Source organism: Microcaecilia unicolor, chromosome 1 (genome assembly GCF_901765095.1).
Source record: "Microcaecilia unicolor chromosome 1, aMicUni1.1, whole genome shotgun sequence".
NCBI classification, from domain to species: domain Eukaryota; kingdom Metazoa; phylum Chordata; class Amphibia; order Gymnophiona; family Siphonopidae; genus Microcaecilia; species Microcaecilia unicolor.
In genome coordinates this window covers 641017169-641037045 of record NC_044031.1, presented here as the reverse complement: position 1 = coordinate 641037045, position 19877 = coordinate 641017169, and the positions used below count along the sequence as shown (strand labels likewise).

At 46.2% G+C, this 19877-nt stretch overlaps 2 protein-coding genes across 2 annotated transcripts in view; both read left to right on the top strand.

Annotated features, from left to right (window-relative positions):
* Positions 1 to 15621, top strand: part of LOC115482194 (glycine N-acyltransferase-like protein 2) — a 71480-nt gene extending 55859 nt beyond the window's left edge. Inside the window, exons 6-7 of the mRNA XM_030221802.1 lie at positions 3851 to 4034; positions 14759 to 15621. Coding sequence (XP_030077662.1) covers positions 3851 to 4034; positions 14759 to 15176 — 602 coding nt within the window. The 3' untranslated portion in view covers positions 15177 to 15621. The remainder of the gene's footprint in view (positions 1 to 3850; positions 4035 to 14758) is intronic.
* Positions 1 to 19877, top strand: part of LOC115482225 (glycine N-phenylacetyltransferase-like) — a 159521-nt gene that overhangs the window by 55535 nt on the left and 84109 nt on the right. The window lies entirely within an intron of this gene.

The window sequence follows — 19877 nt, the reverse complement described above, 5'->3', positions numbered from 1 at the left end:
GAGCGATTCTCCAGGTCCTCCAGTTTCATAGCTTGTGCTGCCACTTGTTTTTTTAAGGCTCACTATATCAGGGGCCTGCGAGCGGACATCATCCTCAAGTGCTGTTACTCTCGTCTCCAGGTCCCCTGTCCGGATTCCCAGCCCATCGAGGCCGGTTTTAATTTCCTCCACTTGCTGTGAAAGCGCACTCCAGCGCGGGTCCAGCGCTTTTATCACTGCCGCGGTTAACTGCTCCAACTGAGCGTCAGTGAATATCGGAGTCAGCATTGTAGTGTTGTCCGCCATTTTAGATTCGCCACCTCCTGCCTTGTTCTTCTCTTTCCGCGTTGATTTCTGTGCCATCCCAGGTGGAGTTTTTTGTAAGAACTTTTCCATAAATTATTCGTCGCACATTCGTGATTTAGTCGGTTTATGACTTTGTAACTGCGATTAATTTTCGCATTCAGGGGCGGGAAACCTCGGAGCCAAGTTCAGCTGCTGCTGCTCCGCTCACCGCATCACCGGAAGTCGTATTTAACATATTTATAAATGATATGGAAATTGGAACAACGAGTGAGGTGATTACATTTATAGATGATACAAAACTATTCAAGGTTGTTAAAACACGTGTGGACTGTGAAATATTGCAGGAAGACTTTAGGAAATTGGAAGACTGGGCATCCAAATGGCAGATAAAATTTAATGTAGACCAGTTCAAGGTGATGCACATTGGAAAGAATAATCCAAATCATAGCTACCTGATGCTAGGGTCCACCTTAGGGGTCAGCACTCAAGAAAAAGACCTGGATGTCATTGTAGATAATACAATGCTCAGTGTGCAGTGGCAGCCAAAAAAGCAAACAGGATGCTAGGAATTATTAGAAAAGGGATGGTGAATAAGACTGAAAATAGTATAATGCCTTTGCATCACTTCATGGTGTGTCCGCACCTTGAGTATTGCATTCAGTTCTGGTCACCGTATCTCAAAAAAGATATAGAGGGGCATAATCGAACGCGAACGCCCATCTCCATGGACGTCTATGTCCGAAAACGGGTATGTGAAGAGGCGGGACAGACTGTATTATCGAAAAAGATGGGTGTACATCTTTCGTTTTGAAAATACGGTTTGGACGGACCAAATGCCATAGATTTGGTCCCTTCTGAGATGGGCGGGGTTTTTTTTTTTAGCGATAATGGAAACTAAAAACGCCCAGCTCAGAAATGTCCCAATCCAAGCCATTTGGTCGTGGGAGGGACAAATGTACAACACTACCATAGCTCTTAGGGGTGAAGGGGGCAACTACATGTGGGTACAGTGGGTTTTAGAGGCCTCCCATTTACCACCACAAGTGTTATAGGTGGGGGGGGGGATGGGCTTGGGTCTGCCTGCCTGAAGTGCACTGCAGTACCCACTGAAGGTGCTCCAGGGACAGGACTTGTTGCTGGTGTATAACCTTGGCACAGAAGTTCACACCTGAAGACTAATCTTGCTGAAAAGTCCTTTATTGGAATAAGCACGTTTACTCACAGTTAACTGCAGATCAGAGTTTGTGCCCCACTGGCAACAAGTCTTGCTGGTACTGAGATGAGCAGTAGGTACGAGCTGGCAGAATGGTGTACAATGCCCTCTTTCAGCAACATTCAAGGTAAGAACTAAGTGCTGTAATGTGGCTAACACATGAAAGGGATCTAAAACTGTCTTACACAAATGGCCACTACCTCATGGACTACCAGAAACAAAACAGGGCACACTCTGACCCAGTAAGCAGAGGGAAAAGCACCATGGGAGTATAGCCTACCAACTACCAACATCGTGAGCATTTAACACAAGTTAGTGGAATCACGGAGCCCAATACCCTACACCCACCACAATGCATTGCTGATGTGACTCTGCAGTGCCCTTAACAGAAAAGGTGTCACACTCACCCGAGACCCACATCAGAACCAGGGAAAGGCTGTCACAGGATAGAACACATTCTGCTGTCATGGAGGTGGGTACGGCATTTGAGGCTGGCATACAGGCTGGAGAAAAAAAGTTTGTAAAGTGGGTTTTTTTTGGTGGGAGGAGGTTAGTGACCACTGGGGGAGTCAGGGGAGGTGATCCCCCATTCCCTCCAGTGGTCATCTGGTCAGTTGGGGCACTTTTTTGGGACTTGGACCTGAAAAAAAGGGTCCAAATAAAGCGGACCAAATTCTCTTCAAAAACCCCTTCTTGTTTCGATTATCAGCTAAAGACGCCCATCTCTCCTCAGCCGATAACCACGCCCCAGTCCCACCTTTGCCATGCCCCTGTGATCTTTGTTTGTCTCCGTGACGGACTGCAGTTGAGGACACCAAAAATCAGGTTTCGATTATACCGATTTGGGCGCCCACGTGAAACGGACACCCATCTCCAGATTTGGGTCGAAATATGGTTGTCTTTCTCTTTCGAACATAAGCCTGATAGTGGAATTAGAAAAGGTTCGAAGAAGAGCGACCAAAATGATAAAGGAGATAGAACTCCTCCCATATGAGGAAAGGCTAAAGAGGTTAGGGCTCTTCAGCTTGGAAAGAGAAGGATGAGGGGAGATATGGTTGAGGGCTGCAAAATCCTGAGTGGTGTAGAACGAGTAGAAGTAAATCGATTTTTTTTTTACTCGTTCCAAAAGTACAAAGACTGGGGGGACACTCGAGGAAGCTACATGGAAATACTTTAAAAACAAATAGGAGGAAATATTTTATCACTCAATGAATAGTTTAGCTCTGGAAGTCTTTGCCAGAGGATGTGGTAACAGCGGTTAGCGTATCTGAGTATAAAAAAGGTTTGGATAAATTCCTGGAGGAAAAGTCCATAGTCTGCTATTGAGAAAGACATGGGATGCAACTGCTGCCCAGGGATTTGTAGTATGAAGTGTTGCTATGATTTGAGTTTCTGCCAAGTACTTGTGACCTGGCTTAGCCACTGTTTGGAAAACAGGATACTGGGCTAGATGGACCATTGATCTGTCCCAGTATGGCTACTCTTATGCTCTTATAAGTGTGATATTCAGCACTTAACTGGCTATGGTAAACTGCAAAGAGATATGACTGACTTTATGTAATCCTGTTTAGCATAAGGGCACACTAAAGATACTTTTTACTGCAGCTTATTAGCCAATCAGCCATAGACCATTTATGAAAACTTTGATCTATCTAGTTAACTTCCTTTCCCCACTGTATATACAGAAATAAATGTGATGTCTTTTATACCTTCCTGTATTTTGAAATACTATTATTCTCTTCCCATTTCTCTATGTGTAGCTATGTCCTACTACATTGTACATAGAAATAGCTATTGTAGGACAGACAAAACAATAACAAAATTATGCAGTTACTGAGGGGCCTTTTTACTAAAGTTTAGGGTGTGCTAAATGCTAAGAAGCTCAGCTTATACCTATGGGGGTCTTAGCATTTGGGATTTGATATACCACCTTTCTGTGGTTACCTGACAATGCATTTTGTTTCCAAAGGTTTTTTTTTTTTCTGGGGGAGTATTTTATGAAAACCTTTGGAAAGAAAATATATTCTCAGGTTAGCGAAGAAATGTTCACATTCCTTGAAATGTAATTTACTGCAGATACAGTGTTCTTGCTTAGCAGAGTAGTATGGTGCAGAGGCAATATCTTGTAAGTAGTGAAGTGATTCTTAGATGTATTTATTCCAAAGCTCTCAGTATATATTTTACACATGTCACCATCTAATTGTGATGACTGCCCAGAATCATAGATGGTCCGGATTTAAATGTTTTAAATTAATAAATTAAATGTCTGAGGTTCTTGATAGATAACCTCTCTTCACCATAGTTCATTGACTATCTGTTGTTTATAATTCAGTATTTGCCATGTCTTGCCAGGATTCCAGTCGAGTGTGGACAGAGTGCTGAAGGACATCGCTGCAAGCAAGATGGTCCAGATGGATATAGCCAAGAATATTCTGTTTCTCAAAGAAAAGACCATAGACCCATTGGATATGACTAAAGAACATAATGCTCCAGAGGCAAAGGAAGGAATAAAAATCCCCCATGTTCTTCAAAGCACGTGCGTATTTCCATCATTAGTAATGCTATTTTGCATTTGGTAGATACTAAAGTCTTCAGAACATCATTTCTGCAAAGTCTGTGTTATAATAAAAATAGGTGTTCTGTGTATTGAAGCACAATAAATATGGATACCTATGGAAGGACACAACAGTCATAAAATACTTATGGGCAGCTCTGTCATTAGGTCAGCTGAGGTGGGGGCCTACAGGTGGCACTTTTCTAGGAGCTGAATCCTAATCAGAAAGTTAATAAAAAGAGAAAACAGAATTTGAAATCTTCAGTGCTCAACAGCTGCACAGAAAAGCGGCAAGCAGGAGCAAGATGCAATGCATGCATATCTCTACCATTCTTTTCTACTGTCTTCGACACCCCTCCTCTCTGACGGCAGTACAGCATATCTTCCTTCATTGTCTTCTCTTCTCTTTCCTCCCTATCCCCATTCACAGTTTCCAACATTTCTTCTTCCAGCCCCCCCCCCTCCATTCCACGGTTTCTGGCATCTCTTCTTCCAACCCCCCTTCCTAGGTCAGTATCTAGGTGTGGTATTCTGTTTGCCAGTAGTTTCTGTGCTGAGATCTGTAACTGTCTGTCCCACTTGTTCTGTTTTACCTGTGGTAGGTGTGTTGGTGCTTTAGGAACCAATGTACTATTTTTAGTGCTGCCTATTCATTAACATAGGCAGGCTGCACTCCCTCTCGCTCCCGCCCTCACTTTTCCCCTAGCGCACTGACAGACCAAACATGAGACAGGTTTTGGGAATAAATGGCCACAGCTTTTATTGAAAAGACATTAAACAATCCCTAGGAAGCACCCGAGCCTTGGGTTTGCCGTTGCGGATGCTTACGCTCTCCGCCATAGCTTATCCAGCCAGAGAGCAAGCATCCCAGCCCATGCTACGGCCAGCCTTACTTCGCCCCCAGCGTGGCCCATCCTCCATCTGCCTGGGGCAGCCCCCCATAGACCAGAGCCCCACCTGCCATGCCTGAACCAGCGAGTTGATTGGTCTGCGAGCAGTGCGAGCCAGCCCTTTGCCTGAATCGGGTGATCTGCCTTTCGGCTGTTGATCCAACACATCCCAGAGTTCCCAGGCTCGAGTGCCTCCGCCACAACCCGGGGAGCCTGAGAATTAGGGTCCCCGGGTCCCCCCCTTGCTCCCCCTCAAAAGTGTTACTCTAGTGCCTCCTGGAAGTCATTAAGGAGGAGGAAGTCCACCACCTCCGAGAGATGGATAGCATCGGGGTAGAAGAGCCCTGGGGTGAGCGGGGAAGCTCAATGGTACCAGATTTTGTCGCCGCCGAGGTGCTGCACCCACATGCCAAGCTGTCGGTTGACCTTAGTGACACCTCTGGACCACAGTCTGGAAGCGAATCCATGCCAGTGCGGGATGATATCCGACCAGAGGATAGTGGTGTCTTTTAAAGAGGTGGACAGTTGCAGGAGATCCTGCTTGGCCATGGCGATGAGGCGGCGGCATGAGGTGTGTCCAATGTCATTGCCACCCAGGTGAATGAGCTGGACATCTGGCTGGGATGCCGTGAGGAGCAAGCGGCGGACAGCGGGAAGGAGCTGGTGCCATCTTATACTGGGGATACCAATCCATGTCAGCACTACACCTTTTGCATCTAGGCCAAGGTGTAAACCTGGTCTCCAGGACGTCAAGCGCATGCAGGTATGGGCGATGTATGAGTGGCCAATTATCCACTCTGTAGCTGTCAGCGACTGTAGACCTGCAAGGGAAGGGAATGATTAGTTTAGTGCTGTGGCCTGATGTACGTTTGGTATGCAGAGGACCGCCATCGTCCCAGGTGCTGTATGGCATGGGGGGAGACCCTGTTGAAAGGCGGTCGTTCCTGTGCCTATACGGAACGAATGGGTCCCGTAGTTGTTGGGGCACTGGCCAGCTTCGAGGAGAGCTTGTCGGAAGACAGCCATGAACTGGAAATGCGTGAGCGGAGTTGCATCCAGATGTAGGAGAAGGAGCGATCCAGCAGGCCTCATCCTTAGGTATGCTTTGAGGTTGGCGAGTGGGCAAACTAGGGACGCCATGTAGGGTAATGGTGTGACCTTTTCCCTGCTGATCAGTTTTGGATCTGGTGAGTCGCAGGCAGATGGTATCCTGTGTAATGGAGACATCAGCAAGCCGCAGGCCGCCCGATGGTTTGGCCTTGGAGTGCGCGGTGAACTCGCCGATGCGTAGGGCAGCGAAGAAGGCCAGAGAGAAGGCCGCTCTGAACAATGCAGTCTCGTAGCTATCCCTGCACACTCTCTCGAGGGCAAGCCAAAGGCAATGGAGGAGTTCGTGGGTGACAGGCCGCCTGGTGTCGAGTGGCGTCGGGTTGTGGTGTGCCCACCCTCGCAACAAAGTTCGAATCAGGAAGCTGGCACGAGGATTGCCCCAGCTGCGGAGCTTGGCAAAAAAGGAGAAGCCTGTGATGCGCAAAGTGACCGTTGTCCTCGAGGCGCCCTGCTCGAAGGAATCCGTGACGTAACGTGCAATGAGAAGGTTGGGAACCGCACCCTCTGTCCATCCTTGGCGTACCAGGTATTGAGAAACATGTTGAAACACACTCTGGTAGGCTCATAGTGTAGAACGAGCTAATGAGCTGGTAATGAGTAGGTGCATGGTGTTGAGGTCAGGTGCCATAGATGTTCGGGAAGTGGAGTCGGCTGCCTGGTCACCGTGGGGGCCAGCTGTCGAAAGAGGGAGAATTGAAAACGTGAGAGGGCATCAGCAATACGGTTGTCAACTCCGGGCACGTGCTTCGTGCGGGTAGTCAGGTTAAGTTGCAAGCACCGGAGGACAAAATGCCGGAGGAGTGCAGCAGTGTGAGGACAGCACGCCGTCTGCCTGTTGATGATGTCAATGACCGCGGCATTGTCTGACCAAAGAACAACACTTTTATTGGCCAGTGCAAGGCCCCAAACATGTACAGCAGCAACAATGGGGAACAATTCAAGGAAGGTGATGTTCTTGGTAAGGGCGGAGTGGGTCCAATGTAGTGGCCAAGGGGCTGCGAACCAATCACCGTTGAAATAGGCTCCACACCCAGAGGATCCTGCAGCGTCAGTATAGAGGCAAAGGTCGACGCTGGACGATGGGGGAGATTGTATCATGGCTCTACCATTGAAGTCCTTCAGGAAACGAAGCCAGATGTGCAGGTCCAGCCGGAGGGGGCGTGAAATGCGCAGGTGGTGGTGCTTACGCGCTATGCCATCAGTTGAGGCGGCGAGCCTGTGAACAAATATTCTACCCATAGGGATGACCCTGCAGGCAAAGTTGAGGGAGCCAATAATGGACTGCATCTGGTATAGGGTGAGCTTGGGCGAGTGTAGGGCGTGTAGGATCTTTTGTGAAAGGCCGAGCAACTTGTCCTCTGGGAGTCTGATGGTAAGGGTTGTGGAGTCAATGTCAATACCTAAGAAGGTGATGGTCGTGCATGGGCCAGAGGTTTTGGTGCTGGCGACGGGTACTCCGAAGTCCAGGGCAACAGTGTGAAAGACATCCATGAGGTCTCTGCAGGTACTAGATTGGTGAGGCCCAACGAAGAAGAAGCCATCGAGGTAATGCACGATGGTTTTTGTAGTGGAGCGCTGAGACACCGCCCAATGCAAGAAGGTACTGAAAGCCTCAAACAGGTTGCAAGAGACTGCACACCCCATGGGCATGCATTTATCGTAAAAGTAGTGGTTGTCATGTCGGAATCCAAGTAGGGGGAAACAGTCAGGGTGTACTGGCAGTAGTCAGAAGGCAGACTCAATATCCACTTTGGCCATAAGCGCATTGCGCCCTGCTGCACGAACCAGGGACGCAGCGGAGTCAAAAGACATATACTGGACCGTTGCAGCGCCCTCCGGTATGGAGTCATTCACAGAGTGTCCAGGAGGATATGATTAGTTGTGTATGAGGCGGAATTTGCCCTGCTCCTTCTTGGGGACAGCTGTAAGGGGCGAGACAAACATTCTCGGGAAGGGCGGATGGAGAAAGGGGCCTGCGATTCGGCCAGCTGAATGCTCCACTGAGAGTTTGGCTGAGATGATGTGTGACAGGCGGGTTCTGGAGCGTGCTGTCAGGGCTTGGTCACATAGAGGGATGGGGCCCTGAAATGGTATACGAAACCCGTCCTGGAAGCCTTGGAGGATTAGGTTTGCAGCTTGCTGGTCTGGATATCGCGCCAGCCAGGGCCTCATTGCATCTAAGCGGATGGGAGTGGGTGTCTTGTTGAAGAGGTCAAGGTTTGGAAGGGACGGCGTGTTGGGTAGCAACATTTCTAGGACACTGTGCAAGGGGGTGTGGAGTACCGCACGTTGCGCACAGGTGCTTGTATTTGCAGTCCTGTAGGGTGCAGCTGCCTTTGTTGTACTTCCAGCACACCTCTCGGGAGAGCATGGCAGGCCTCCCTTTTTTTATTTCCGGGGAGGGGAGGTGCCCTGAGTTGGGTGGAATGCACGGTAGAGGTGCTGGGTCTGGTGAGGACATTGCGTAACCATAGACCTCCGTCGTCCATATCCCACGCCATGGTAGGGTTAGCTTCCATTTTGTCCCTTAAGTGCTCATCGTACGCCAGCCAGGCATAGCCTTCGTGCTCCCGATAGATGGTGAGCACTGTTTCCAGGTAGCAGAGCATGGGGTCAATTTGGTCAGGCTGTTTCCTATGCACGATGCTCATCATGCACGCATAGGATGTGACCCAACACGCCAAGTTGCATGGCAATATTTTGTTGTGTTCTGGTAGTAGATCGCCCTTTTTTGCTCAGTTCTTCGCTTGTCGTCTGCGTCTTCCTTCGGCCAGCTTGAAGATGTCGAAGTACTGCCTCCGTAGGACCTTTCTTCGCAGGGACCTTGGGACCCGCTGCCATAAGCGCTCTGGGGGAATAGCATATGAGAGTGCCGAAGCAATGGGAATAGCATGCCGTCCTCTGGCAGGGGATAGAGAGGAGGAAAAGGAGGAGGACGACGAAGAGGAGGAGGAAGAATCAGAGGAGGAGGAGGTACTTGACCGCCTGGAGTGCTTGGGCTTCTTACCTTTCTTCCTCCGTTTAGGCGCCTGATGGTTGAGCCGCTGGGAGTCAAGAATGCTGTCTGTCATAGGGCTTGGGAGGCCCTGACGTTGATCTGCAAAAGTGGCAGCTTTGTGGCTCACCGGCCGGCATAGGCGGTCGGTGGCCCAACTGTTTGGGGAGGCTAAAGGGGGCGGGGTTAGGGGGTGGAGCCAGGGGCGGAGCTTATAGCCACAATTAACAGAAAAAAAATAAGTAAAAATAAAATAGTCACAATTAATACCTTTTATTAAATTTAGATATTAGATATATCAACCTATCAAAAGGAGTTTACTTATAAAGTAATATATAGAGATGGTGTGAAGGTGTCCCTTTGGATTGATAAATAGTCTTAACAAAATGAACCTCAAACCTCCTAGCAGGGAATCATACAAAGTTATTGCTAAACCTCTGCTTCAATAGGAGTAGAGTACTATCATGGGTTCTATTTAAGAGAGTCAAGAGAGAAAAAAAAATATTAGATATATATTAGATATATATCATATGTCAAAGAATAAAGTGGTTGCTCAAAGCATATACTAACCACAATCACTCAACTGTAAAACACTATGCACAAATTTGTGCAAAAACACACTCAGAACCTTACTGTATCATAACATTAGGCAGACCCTAATACACCAATATACCACCCATATGGAAAATGCAGACAATATGAAACAAGGGATCATAATATCACAATTCTCATGTAGAGCCACAAAACACCCTTTTAGGGTGGATAGTGTTCACAATGAGCTCCTTTTATTAACGACTATATGTAGATCCTTCAAGAGGTAGTGTGTCATGATTTAGGCTCTAAAACCCTTTCCGATGTTTTGGTGCCACCTCAGTAAAGCCAATACACAATCTCTCCACTGCAAAACACTATACACAAACTTGTGCAAAAACACACTCATAACCTTAGCAAACCATAACAGCACTAATTCCAAGGACAGGACGAGCTACAACCTTATGCGTGGAAAGGCAGCACTGTAATTACTCTGGGCTCTAAAACACCAGTACACAACCAAGTGAAACAAAAAACAAACAAACCAAAAAGGGCTGTAAATACTACACACTAGTAGAATACTGCACCTTGATTACACATGAAAAACACATGACACAACTGATATGAAGGCAAAACTGGAAAGTTACCTCAAGAAGTCAGACTCAGCATGCAGCAATACTAGAAAAATTGAAACTTACATGCAAAATATCACAGATGCATATTTCCAAAAGCTGACATATTCCAGTTAATAAATTCTGAATAAAATACTTTTTTCTACCTTTGTTGTCTGATCATTTAGTTTTTCTATTCGCTTTGGTCCCAGTGTCTTCTTTCCATTTGATATTTTTTCTCTCAACATGTCCACCATCCTCCTGTGTCCTTATGCGTCCTGTCTACCACCTGTAGCCCTGTCCCTATCCTTTCTCCAGTTTCAGCATCTGCCCTCAAAGTGTTCCAATCCAGCCCTTAAATTCAGCAATTTTCCCTCCATCCATATCCAGCATTTCTCCCCTCCCCATGTGCATGTACTTCCTGTCTTTCCTCCCCTCCATGCATGTCCAGCATTTCTCCTCTCTCCCTTCCACTCCATCCGTGTACATCTCCTTCCTTTGTCTTTCCTTCCCTCCATCCTTATCCAACATTTCTCCTGTCTTCCCTGCCCTCCACTACATCCATGTCCAGATTTCTCCTCTCTTCCATCCCCTCCGTCCATCCATGTCCAGCACCTTCCCTCTTTCTCTTCTACCCTTCCATCCAGTGTCATCCCTCTTTCTCTCTCGATCCTTCTACCCATTACCCTCTCCCAATCCTTTTGTCTATTGTCTCCCTCTCCTTCCATCCATTGTCTCCCTCTATCTCCCCTTCCTTCTAAACAGTTCTCTCTCTCGACCCTTTTCCATTCAGCTTGTCCTCTCTATCCCCATCCTTCCAGTGTCTTTCCTCTTTCACTCTCTACCCTTAAGTCCAGTGTCTTCCCTCTTTTTGCCCCCTCCTTCCAGCATTTTCCCTCTTTCTCCCTCCTTTCATTCAGCATTTCTCCGTCTGACAGCTAGGGTCTCCCCCAGTAGCTTCTCTCTCTCTCTCTCCTGCCCATGTCCCTTCTTTCTCTCCCCATCTTTCCACTAATCTCTCTCTCTGTACCCCTCTTCCATCCAGCATTTTCTCTCTGGCTCTCCCCTGCTCTTTTCCATGTCCCCTTTTTCTCTCCCCCATCTCTCTCTGGCTCTCCCCTGCTCTTTTGCATGTCCCTGACTCTCCCCTGCATTTTTCCACTTTCTCTTTCTCTCTCCTCCAGCGTCTTCATGCATCTCTCCTCTCCTTCATGCATCCCACCTTTCTCTTGCCTCCCCTTCTTGCTTCCATCACTCTCACTCCTTTCTCCACCCCCTCCTTTTTCCTATTCAAATGCCCTGCCATTGCTTTCCTTCCTCCCTCTTCCCTTTAGATGTGGCATCTCACATCCTCCTCTCTCCACCCCCCTTTCCCTTTGGTCTGGCAGCTGGCTGGCTGGCATCGCTTCCCACCCCCACCCACCAACCGGACTAGTGCGGTATCGCTCTCCCCCTCCGCTCCTGTACGTCGTCTTTCAACTTCGAGGCTTCCTTCCGGTAGCAGCAGCAGCAGCAATGATGTAAGCGCTGCTTTCAGCCTGCCCCGGAAGCCTTCTCTGGACAGCGTCCCTCCTACGCGGGAAGCTGTACAGAGAGTGCTTCCGGGGCAGGCTGAAAGCAGCGTTTACATCATTGCTGATGCTGCTGCTGCCGGAAGGAAGCCTCGAAGTTGAAAGACGACGTACAGGAGCGGAGGGGGAGAAGCGACACCGCACCAGATGGGGGGGGGGGGGGGCAAAGATCGGAAGCCTCGAAGTTGAAAGCCGACGTGACAGGAGCGGCGGGGGAGAAGCGATACCGCACTAGACGGGGATCGCACGGTCCGCCCACCGCCCCTGCTGCACTTCTGGCTGGGGAGGCTTAGCCTCCCATACCGGGCGCCTATGCCGGCCGGGAAGGCGCGCTTGCAGGTCTGCGATGTGGTGAGGCAGAAGACCGGAGACGCTCCCAATTCGCCGCTGTAGCCATAAGCCGGACTTGTGTGGGTGAGGGAGGGGATCTGCGACAGTGATGGGACGTGCAGCAAGTACGATGCCTGCAGGTGGAAGGCGATCTGTGGTGCCAGCGGCGGGACCTGGAGGCGCCAGAGCTGCTTCTGGAGCTGCAGGATTTTGCACCGTGGCTGAAGTGAAGGCCGTCATCCCAATCGCTGTGGTGTCTGTGCAGTGGCCTGTCCACACTGGATCTGGAAACCGACCTGTGTCTGTTTCGTTTGGAGCTGTGTACGTGCAGCGCCTGCCTGCCTGAGGATGATGATCTGCGGCTTGAGGAAGGTCGGGATGAAGGTTGCGAACCTGGGCCGGGTTCGAGCACCGGTCCGCCGCCGTCACATGGGTTGATGTTGGAGCCATGTAGGCAGGGATTGGCTGGTAGGTCATGTGGACGCAGCGTGTCAGCTGCATCGCTACCAGACAACACAGCACCTGGTACAGTGTTATCCGGCTGGCAGGGAAGAGCAGAGGAAGCAGGCATGTCTGATGTCAGCGGTATAGAGGCACGTGGCAGCGGGGGGCAGTCGGAGTTGGTAAACCGCTGTGGGTGTTTAATCTGCCTTGAAGATGCACGTTGTGGTTGCGCTGCTGCAGCCAGGCTGGAATTGGTCTGTGTGTCGCGCGGCCGACGAGGCATGTTTGAGATGTAGCGGGACCCGCGAGGGTATAGCAGCACGTGGTAAATGAAGGAAACAAAATGGCCGACCTCTCCGGAAGACGGCTAAAACGTGGCTGGCGTGCAGCGCGAGGTTGCGTGACCCGCGAGGGTATGGCAGCATGTGGTGAATGAAGAAACAAAATGGCCGACCTCTCAGAAAGACAGCCAAAACGTGGCTGCCGTGCAGGTACCGTGACTCGCAAGGGTATAGCAGCACGTGGTGAGTGAAGAAAACAAAATGGCCGACCTCTCCGAAAGACGGCCAAAACGTGGCTGCCGTGTAGCGCGAGGTATCGTGACCGCAAGGCTGATCTGATAGCCGGCTAGCAGCACGTGGTGAAAGAAGAGAGCAAAATGGCCGCCTTCTCCAAAAGTTAAATGCTGTTGTTTCAATGCATGGATTAGACAATGGTGCAGAGAAGAGGCTTATACATTTGTTAGGCATCAAAGGACCTTTTGTGAGAAAGGAGAGCCTAATTTAAAACAATGCACTTCATCTTGACAAGAGTTAGAACCCAGCTGCATCTGCTCACATTTTCAAAGGAGATAAAACATTTTTAAACTACTACTACTTATCATTTCTATAGTGCTACTAGACGTACGCAGCACTGTACACTTGAACATGAAGAGACAGTCCCTGCTCGACAGAGCTTTTAATCTAATTAGAGCACAGGTGAATGGTGACACTTGCTCAATGGCACATTGGAGTGAAGTATCTTTAACAGATACTGGGAAAGTGGAAAGTTAAAAGATCCTTATAGAGAAGTTGTGAAAAAGGGAGAAGTGGCTATATTTAAATAAAAAGCAAGCAAATATGAATGATTCCAAATTGTCTCTCTCAAGTGCTACCAAACGAAGCAGATACGTATGTGGAAAACAATATTTAATTGATATAGATATCCATATCAATTAAATATTGTTTTCCACATACATATCTGCTTCGTTTGGTGTCCATCTTGGAGTTTGTAGATTGATTACCCTGCTGTTTTCTTGCACTCTTTCAAGTGCTATACACATTTTGAATACAAATCAAAAATACATAACTTTTGGCCTTTGAAAAACTTCAAAAGCCATCTGTTATCTGTGCCATAGATTGGCATTTTTTAAAATCTGAAAGCATGCATGCACTTGGAACCCACTGCCACCTTAAATCATTTGGAAAATTGACATATTGTATAGCACAGAAAAAAAATAATTTCCTCTCTGACCACAAGTGTGGTAACTACATAGTTTGGCATTTTTTCTGACTATGTAGTTGTATCATCATACCCGCCAAGATCTTTTTCTTCTAAAATATTTATAATTCACTTTTCAATTGATTTGTCTTATTATTTCTGTTGCTGCTGGAAAATAAAGCTTCATAATCTCATCACACTTTTGACTACGTTGCATGACTTATCCAGTTAGGCATGGATATTCAGCACCAGACCGGATATGATTAGTGGTTATATTGGACCACATAAATAGCAGTCCTATCTTGTACCGCTACAACTTAACTGGTCAGCTGCTGAATATTGGCTTAACTGGTTAAATGTTTAGTGGCCAATTTAACCCGCATATTCAGTCAGTCACCAGAAATGGCCTGGCATTGAATATCTGGGTTTAACACCGGCGGCAGGCAGTCAAAGTGCTGCCCACTGCCTTCTGAATATTGGGGGGTTAGTTTTTCTAATAGAAATAGCCACAGTTAATACATTTAAATTAAAGGCTCCTTTTCATATCATATAGTCACAGTAAGCAGGCTGCACTTGAGTAACCCTGGTCTGGATAAATGTCATGTGTTTATTCATAGTACTTACTAGAGTAAACTTATCCACTGACTGATCAGTAATAAAGTTCTGTACTATGGTATTCCTCATTCCTGCCTTTCCTTGTTCAGCACTGGGCAGAGTCTGACTTGTTGTTTTATTTGTTTTGCAGAGATGGTCAGATTTTTCGAATAGCTCCCTTGAAGGAGTGCCACGCCGATCAAGTAAACCAGGGTTGGGGATTTGGAGGGAATGAGCGCAGTTTGCGTTATATACAGCGCTGTATCCACCACTTCCCTAGTTTTAGTGCTGTGGATTCAGATGGGAACCCTGTCTGTTGGGCCGTCACAGAACAGTCTGCAGAGTACAGGATGGGATATACTCTACCTGAGGTTCGCAATATTGGGTTAATGAGTCGCTTAATTGAACTGTGTATCAAGCCATCTTTCCTTGTGAAGGATGCTCCAGCCTACGGTCATGTGGCAGATATCAATGAAATTTCACAACGAGCTACAGTTAAGGGAGGTTTTCAAGTTGCTCCGGGCAACTGGTATCAGTGGACCTGCCGTCCAATCAGAAGTCCACTCTAATCTGGAATTCTCTCTGCTAGCTTGTTTTCCATTTTCAGTCTCAAGTTTAGCTCTCTGTCTCTCTTAGTATGCCAACATAGTTGTTCATAGTAGGTGCCATGTCCAATCTCAGCACAAATCTGTCCTATCTTCCATCCAAACACTTACAATGAATCAAGTTGCCTACTGCTGTCTGATTGACTAATTTCTTTCCTTTACAGTACTGTGGGCAAATCTCATATTGATTTAATTAATGCCAATTTTGTGTATCTTACTGATAGACTTTGTACCATTTCTCAAAAGTACATAAAAGGCGACCAAATGATAAAAGGGAAGGGAAACTTCCCTATAAGGAAAGGCTAAAGATGCTCTTTAGCTTACAGAAGAGAAATAGAGGTCTACAAAATTGTGAGTGGAGTGGAATAGTTAAACATGAATCACTTGTTTACTCTTTCCAAAAGTACAAGGGCACGCAATGAAACTACTACGTAGTAAATTTAAAACAAATCAGAGAAAATCTTTCTTCACTTGACAAGAGATTAAGCTCAGGAATTCGTTGCCAGAGAATGTGGTAAGAGCAGTTAGTGAATCAGGATTTAAAGATGGACTTTGGAAAATCCACTCTGGGATAAGTAGCATAAAATCTGTTTTACTCTTTGGGAATCTGCCAGATACTTGTGACCTTGATTGGTCACTGTTGGAACAGGATACTAGGCTTGATGGACCTTTGGTTTGTCCCAGTAGGTCTATGCTTATATACTTATAAAATTGTTGTGGATGCCAACTATTTATTTGCTTGATTTTTGTACTGATAGAATTTTGAAGAAAGACTAAGGAGGCTAGGGCTTTTCAGCTTGGAGAAGATATGGCAGAAGGGAGACATGATAGAGATATAAAATAATGAGTGGAGTGGAACAGGTGGATGTGAAGCGTCTGTTCACGCTTTCCAAAAATACTAGGACTAGGGGGCATGTGATGAAACTACAGTGTAGTAAATTTAAAACAAATCGGAGAAAAGTTTTCTTCACCCAACGCATAATTAAACTCTGGAATTCATTGCCTGAGTACATGGTGAAGGCGGTTAGCTTAGCAGAGTTTAAAAAGGGGTTAGACAGTTTCCTAAAGGACAAGTCCATAAACCACTACTAAATGGACTTGGGAAAAACCCACAATTCCAGGAATAACATGTATAGAATGTTTGTATGTTTGGGAAACTTGCCAGGTGCCCTTGGCCTGGATTGTCCGCTGTCGTGGACAGGATGCTGGGCTTGATGGACCTTAGGTCTTTTCCCAGTGTGGCATTACTTATGTACTTATGCACTTATATAGATTTGAAAATGCAACTTGTGTATCTACTTTATCTCCCCTGATCTGCAGTAACACAAGGGTGTAGTGTAATTACCTTAAGGAGCAATTAGCACACAAGGAAGGTCTAGGGCTACGTTACTAAAAATAAAAGTTCCCTGCAGGTTCAAATAGACATCTGATCTACTGAAGGATCTTGCTCAGATACAAAAATAAATTTGTTTTATTGAAGATATGATCAACAAATTGTAAAGCCAGTGTACAAAAAATATCTTTTTTTTTTTTGCAACAAATAAATCACAAAATATAGATCTACATAAGTACATAAGTATTGCCATACTGGGAAAGACTAAAGGTCCATCAACCCAGCATCCTGTTTCCAACAGTGGCCAATCCAGGTCACAAATACCTGGCAAGATCCCAAAAATGTACAAAACATTTTATACTGCTTATCCCAGAAATAGTAGATTTTTCCCAGTCCATTTAATAACGGTCTATGGACTTTTCCTTTAGGAAGCCGTCCAAACCTTTTTAAAACTCTGCTAAGCTAACTGCCTTTACCACATTCTCTGGCAACGAATTCCAGAGTTTAATTACACGTTGAGTGAAGAAATATTTTCTCCGATTCGTTTTAAATTTACTACATTGTACCTTCATCGCATGCCCCCTAGTCCTAGTATTTTTGGAAAGCGTGAATAGACACTTCACATCTACCTGTTCAACTCCACTCATTATTTTATAGACCTCTATCATATCTCCCCTCAGCTGCCTTTTCTCCAAGCTGAAGAGCCCTAGCCGCTTTAGCCTTTCCTCATAGGGAAGTCGTCCCATCCCCTTTATCATTTTTGTCTCCCTTGTCTGCACCTTTTCTAATTCCACTATATCTTTTTTGAGATGCAGCGACCAGAATTGAACACAATATTCGAGGTGTGGTCGAACCATGGAGCTATACAAAGGCATTATAACATCCTCATTTTTGTTTTCCATTCCTTTCCTAATAATACCTAACGTTCTATTTGCTTTCTTAGCCGCAGCAGCACACTGATTTGTTACTGTGCACTAATAATTCCTGATTTGTTATAACAATTGGGTAATTCCTAACAGTGGATTGTAGCACACAAAATAAAAACATTACCAGCGCAAGTGAAACTACGCAGCCCACACATGCCAATTAGTCTAACTTCACTTTTGTCTGTCCAAAAAAGATCTCTAGCTTTTCCAAAACAATAGGTGTGATCGTGGCTCAACGTTGTGGATTACTAAGTACAAGAACTGTTCACATCTCCAAGTCAGATGGGGTCAATCCTCCTGGCTGTAGCTGGTATTAGAAGAATGAGCAAAGACTGCCATAACAGGATGGCCAAGAATACAATGAAGAGTTTTTCCACTCTGCCAGGAATTTCAAACTTCTCTGGTGTATGGGGATCAGAGGCCTAACTACAAATCTCTTTTTGTCTTCAGCACTTGTAATCACTTCTGCAGTGTCTTCTCTGTTCCTGGTCAAGCAACCTTTAAAGAGAAGCTAAAATCTTAGTTATTCTGATGTGGCACAGAATCCAGAGTGTCAACCAAGTTCTTCATGCAACTCCTCTGAGAACCTGTCTGATGACAAACAGGATAGAAACAGCTTCTCTTGCCTAGCTGAGACTCTGGATCTTCAGGGCTGCCATGAGACAAAGCTGGACCCGGGGCAAAAGATCTTCAGGGCCCCAATGCCGCTGCCCCCCCAACCAATTGCTGTTGCCTTCACCATCTCCCACCCCCCCTCCCGACACTGCTGCTTTTCTCCCCTTTCTTCCTCCTCCCCACTGTTCTCACCTACAGGTTCCTGCACCTGGCAGCGATTCAGTCAGAGGCCGTCACTGAGGCTTTCCTTCTGCAGTGTCCCACACTCTCTACTGCAACTTCCTGTTTTATCCCCCGTCCCCCCCTATCGGTGGCCCTGTTGATCTTCACTGCACTGATCAAGAGTCTGAAAAACCAGTTCCATGATGGTCAGTGTTCCAGATGCGTCCCTCAAAATGGTTCAGGGTAGAACTGGTTCTAACTGGTGCAGATACCACATTGCCTCCCAAGATTGTTCAAGCTATCCACAGCTGGGAACTTCACTCACCCCCATGTCCACACAGTGAACAATAGACAAAAGTGGTTTACAGGTGATTACCTAACTTTTAGAAGTCTTCTAAAAACACATTTCTTCAGTCTGGCCTTTCTGAATACAAATAAATCTATTTGAGTTTTGCCCACACCCTTTTCTTAATCTCATTTCTCATCTAGTCCTGCCTAATTATGCTTTCAACTATCCATCCTTAATTATTTGTATGTCCTTGAGATATTCTAAATCCCTGGTTACTTACTGCACATGTATTAATTTGCTTCTTCAACTTATTGTAATTTGTGTTATATTCTGTACATTATTATGTTTTATTCACTTTATTGTTTGTTTGTAAGCCACATTGAACTTGAGTCTATTTCGAGCTAATGTGGGGTATAAATGTCATGAATGAATGAATAAATAAATAAATTAGTGGAGTGTGCATATAGAAGAATTAGTTAACACGATGCACTATCATGCACCAACTGACTAACACACAGTTAATTTGGGATCACTTCCTGCTTCCCAAATATGAGGTGCTAAGTGCATCTGCATTAATGGGGAGCAGGTACCATGTGTTAATCAGAATATTAACACATGACCTGCAATACAAAATACAGGGAAACCACCAGTGTTAGTTTTGCAGTTGTCACGCACTAGTCAGCAATTAAGGGCTTCTTTTACCAAACCACGCAAGCGATTCCCACCACAGCAATGCCGACAATGCTTCTTGGGTCTTTATATTTTATTTGAGATAGAGAAAAAAAAAGATGTTTTTATCTGCTTTTTCTCTATCCTAGTTCACTGTATTAGGGCAAATCTCTTTTTCTTTAGTGAAGCTGAGGTCCAGGTTTAGTTTTTCCTACGAGCATTGAAATCAGTTATTAAACTGATAGACTGGAACAGGTCTATGCGCTAACAATAATTTATGCTCACAATTGGAATTTTACTATTTGTGTGGGATTTGTTTTTCTTTCTTTTAATTGTGCTTTGGTTATTATGGGATCCTTTAAACAAGCTGCGGGAAAAGGGGCCCTTGGGTAGTGGTGGGAGCCGTTTTTCTTGTGCACCAGGGCCCTTTTTACCACAGCGGGTAAAAAGCCCCCTCCCAAATGACCACACGATAAGATAACTCTTATTGCGTGGCCATGCGGCAGTGAGCACTTACCCTGGGCTGGCGGTAAGGGCTCCCACAGTATCCGGGCAGCGTACAGCAATGCCCAATTACCAGCGGGTTACCGCCATGCTAACCATTCCCATAGTTTTTATTTTTTCCACAGAAGTGGTGCACGCTGACCCGGATCTACCACCGGTGGCCACAT